A 5,000-nucleotide genomic window follows, 5' to 3' on the forward strand; every position below is an offset into this window, starting at 1 on the left:
CCCGTTTTAGCTTGATTTCTGCATCGCACGGTCTAATGAATATTATCCCATCTGTTCCTTACCTATCTAACTACAAAGACCACAGAGGAAATTACATTTTTGGTAAGTGGGTGTTTTCATACACACGCACACGGACTTACAAGATATAGCCTATGATTGGCGTGCATGGATTCTGTATATTATTTTGTTTCTGATTCGGTTGTTTGTTAATGTATTATTGAATTCATTTATATCTTAATGAGGTGTCATATATGTACGAGTTTATTTATCTATTTATGGATCAGTTCTGCTCATGATGGGTCAAGGTGACCAATGCATGTTTAGCTAATCAGTTTAAAATAATGTGGGCACTTTAAAAGATAAGCATACCAAACGTGTCTGTACGGGTGAGCGCAGGGGGTGGCAGTAATGTGACATGGAAGACTAACCGGGGAGGAGGGAATGACAGGAAAAAAAAACTTAGCTCGGTAACAACATTGTCCTGTGCCGGATACGTATTCATGAGTAGACCCAAGTACCAGTAATGTATGAGCCAGCAGGCCAAAGCCTATCTCTACATTTAGCATCGGGAATTCGACTTTAACGTGATTAATAGGGTTTTTCCTTAGTTGTTTTGTTGTCCTTCTCAGTCTGTTTGGAGTATCCAACAAATAGAGTCAGATATAGGCCTATTGAATTTCAACCCTTCCGTTATAAGAGTCCGAGGACACAACAGCCAATGAAAAAAAAATATCACGAAAACACACACACACACACACACACACACACACACACACACACACACACACACACACACACACACACACACACACACACACACACACACATATACACACTTGTTCTTTTTTTCTCCCTCTCTGTCTTCTGTCTGTCTATGTCTCTCTCTTTGTCGCGCGTGCGCACACATGTAACACTATTTATGATCGATTCTTCTTTTACCCCGGGTTTCATGCAGGTAAAGATGATGTCGCTGTGCCGTGTGATAGGGTTGCTTACCACCTTTGCTTTAAGAACAACAGGAGCACCGACAGTTGGTAAGTATTCTTCATCACATTCATTGTGTATATTCTGACAAGAAACACTGAATACATATCAAGAAATGCTTCGTGCATTTTGAATGTACCTGTAAGGCTCTTTGCTGTCATGAAATGTATCTTTCGTCCTGGCAAACTGTCAGATATAGTTACCTTTGACAGACATGATTTGGCGTTGATTTTAGAGCAATGGTTTGTTTGTTTGTTTGCTTAACGCCCAGCCGACCACGAAGGGCCATATTAGGGCGGTGCTGCTTTGACATATAATGTGCGCCACACACAAGACAGAAGTCGCAGCACAGGCTTCTCTATGTCTCACCCAGTCACATTATTCTGACACCGGACCAACCAGTCCTAGCACTAACCCCATAATGCCAGACGCCAGGCGGAGCAGCCACTAGATTGCCAATTTTAAAGTCTTAGGTATGACCCGGACGGGGTTCGAACCCACGACCTCCCGATCACGGGGCGGACGCCTTACCACTAGGCCAACCGTGCCGGTAGAGCAAGGGTGTCTCACTCCGTAAGTATAGGGTTAGATTCTCACACGGGTCATACAAAAATAACAGGAATGAGTGTGACAACTACAACATTGTAGATGACCGATTTTAGTTGATCAGACATAGGATATGTAGTCCATTGTGAATGGTAAGCAGAACAATACCACTGCTGAATAACGCATACAGACAACTAGCTATTAGACAAACGGACCGGCAGCTAATCAAGGGAAATAGAAAGACATACTTACAAATAACCTGACCGATTTATCCTTTTTTTATCATTTTTTATTATTTGTTTTTTGGTTTTTGTTTTTGTTTTTCTGACCGATCAAACAAACATGAAGATGAAAGAAAACAACTTTTACACAGGCTTGATATTTTTACCCAATATTGATGGACTGTGTGATGATATCTTCTGCTATGGTCTGTTGAGACAGTGATATCAAAATCGAGACCGGAGGTCGAGATTTTGATATCACTGTCGAAACAGACCAATGGCAGAAGATATCATCACACAGTCAGTCAATGTTAGATATATTGCTAATTCTCTGGACATTTTGTATTTTCTGTAAAGAAATTACAAAAGTATATGTCTCAGTTTTGGCTGTTCCATATTCCTCCCTCTGATTATTATTTCTTTTTGTTCACTCTTTTCTTGTACTTTTCAGTATTTTAAAATGTCTTTCCTTTCAAAAAGTCTTTAGTCACTTGCTCAACTAAATTCTGGGATAATTACATTTTCACATATATATTTGTTTGTTTTTAAATTTAGGTGTTTTTGTTTTTGAAGTGGGGAAGCAATAAAGAGGTCGTCGATATCAAAACTGATATCGACGGAAATGTCGTCGATATCACTTTTGCACTGAGCTCAGTTTTGCCCAATTGACCAATGAAAATCCACGTAACATACGAAATAGCAATATAGCTTTACATGTTCAACCAACAGCACATTAAACCAAACACAGTTAATGTAATTTACATACTTTAAGGTATACCCGGCACTGGCTGTGAAACTTCTCCAGCGGTGGTGGGATGCACTGGATCCATGACGTTTCACTTCAGACAGGGCCTGAACATGTCTTCTGACATATTTCATGCCTATGTTATTCGTTCCGGTGACACAGGTATAGTTCATGTTTGTTTATTTATTCGTAGAAATAATGTGCTTCATACTTTGAACAGTGAAATGAAAATTGAGACAGAAGGTCAAACGAAGCCACTTCTTCAAAATACACTCAACCAATGGTGTGTGTGTTTCTTGTTTATGTTTTTCTTTTAGTATTCTTAAAGAATTGTTCGACGCTTGTTTTCTTTCGCTGCCGGAAGAATTTAGTTAAAAATAGCGATACAAAAAGTCACGACATTCAAAGTATGACAATGACTCCAACACTCATAACATGGTATCAAAGAGAGGCAATAACTTGCTGCAAATACTAAGGGTTGTTTCCCTTATACATCAGTTGTTTCCCATCTCAGAATATGAGTGTTGTTTTTGTATAGCCCAGTATGGACCTGATACCTATAGACATCATCAACTTGATCGGAAATGACTATCACAAGGGGGGGGGGGGGGGGGGGGAGATTGTTGTTGTCAGGTCAATTAACACTAGACAAAAGCCCTAAACATACAGAACGGTTTTCGTTTTGAAGCCAGCTTGATGTTTCTTTTTATATTTAGTCAAGTTTTGACTAAATATTTTAACATCGAGGGGGAATCGAAACGAGGGTCGTGGTGTATGTGCGTGTGTGCGTGTGTGTGTGTGTCTGTGTGTGTGTGTGTAGAGCGATTCAGACTAAACTACTGGACCGATCTTTATGAAATTTGACATGAGAGTTCCTGGGTATGAATTCCCCATACGTTTTTTTCTTTTGTTTTTATAAATGTCTTTGATGACGTCATATCCGGCTTTTCGTGAAAGTTGAGGCGGCACTGTCACGCCCTCATTTTTCAACCAAATTGGTTGAAATTTCGGTCAAGTAATCTTCGACAAAGCCCGGACTTCGGTATTGCATTTCAGCTTGGTGGCTTAAAAATTAATTAATGACTTTGGTCATTAAAAATCTGAAAATTGTAAAAAAAAATTAAAATTTATAAAACGATCCAAATTTACGTTTATCTTATTCTCCATTATTTGCTGATTCCAAAAACATATAAATATGTTATATTCGGATTAAAAACAAGCTCTGAAAATTAAATATATAAAAATTATTATCAAAATTAAATTGTCGAAATCAATTTAAAAACACTTTCATCTTATTCCTTGTCGGTTCCTGATTCCAAAAACATATAGATATGATATGTTTGGATTAAAAACTTGCTCAGAATGTTAAAACAAAGAGAGGTACAGAAAAGCGTGCTATCCTTCTTAGCGCAACTACTACCCCGCTCTTCTTGTCAATTTCACTGCCTTTGCCATGAGCGGTGGACTGACGATGCTACGAGTATACGGTCTTGCTGAAAAATGGCATTGCGTTCAGTTTCATTCTGTGAGTTCGACAGCTACTTGACTAAATATTGTATTTTCGCCTTACGCGACTTGTTTTTATATTTAGTCAAGTTTTGACTAAATATTTTAACATCGAGGGGGAATCGAAACGAGGGTCGTGGTGTATGTGCGTGTGTGTGTGTGTGTGTGTGTGTGTGTGTGTGTCTGTGTGTGTGTGTGTGTGTGTGTGTAGAGCGATTCAGACTAAACTACTGGACCGATCTTTATGAAATTTGACATGAGAGTTCCTGGGTATGAAATCCCCGAACGTTTTTTTCATTTTTTTGATAAATGTCTTTGATGACGTCATATCCGGCTTTTCGTGAAAGTTGAGGCGGCACTGTCACGCCCTCATTTTTCAACCAAATTGGTTCAAATTTTGGTCAAGTAATCTTCGACGAAGCCCGGGGTTCGGTATTGCATTTCAGCTTGGTGGCTTAAAAATTAATTAATGACTTTGGTCATTAAAAATCTGAAAATTGTAAAAAAAAATAAAAATTTATAAAACGATCCAAATTTACGTTTATCTTATTCTCCATCATTTGCTGATTCCAAAAACATATAAATATGTTATATTTGGATTAAAAACAAGCTCTGAAAATTAAATATATAAAAATTATTATCAAAATTAAATTGTCCAAATCAATTTAAGAACACTTTCATCTTATTCCTTGTCGGTTCCTGATTCCAAAAACATATAGATATGATATGTTTGGATTAAAAACACGCTCAGAAAGTTAAAACAAAGAGAGGTACAGAAAAGCGTGCTATCCTTCTTAGCGCGACTACTACCCCGCTCTTCTTGTCAATTTCACTGCCTTTGCCGTGAGCGGTGGACTGACGATGCTACGAGTATACGGTCTTGCTGAAAAATGGCAGCTACTTGACTAAATATTGTATTTTCGCCTTACGCGACTTGTTTTTTGTTGCAGCAAACGTGCTACAGTGTGATCGAAGGAACGGAGCAGGCATCACGTGTG

General features: G+C 38.5%; 1 protein-coding gene across 1 annotated transcript in view; it reads left to right on the top strand.

The window, feature by feature from the left end:
* The window catches only part of LOC138972889 (uncharacterized), a 10,619-nt gene that overhangs the window by 283 nt on the left and 5,336 nt on the right, over positions 1-5,000 (top strand). The window contains exons 1-4 of the mRNA XM_070345555.1: positions 1-102; positions 956-1,034; positions 2,524-2,658; positions 4,953-5,000. The exon at positions 1-102 is cut by the window's left edge and continues 283 nt beyond it; the exon at positions 4,953-5,000 is cut by the window's right edge and continues 171 nt beyond it. Of these exons, the coding sequence (XP_070201656.1) occupies positions 962-1,034; positions 2,524-2,658; positions 4,953-5,000 (256 nt within the window). The 5' untranslated portion in view covers positions 1-102; positions 956-961. The remainder of the gene's footprint in view (positions 103-955; positions 1,035-2,523; positions 2,659-4,952) is intronic.

Source organism: Littorina saxatilis, linkage group LG8, assembly GCF_037325665.1.
Source record: "Littorina saxatilis isolate snail1 linkage group LG8, US_GU_Lsax_2.0, whole genome shotgun sequence".
Classification (NCBI taxonomy): Eukaryota; Metazoa; Mollusca; class Gastropoda; order Littorinimorpha; family Littorinidae; genus Littorina; species Littorina saxatilis.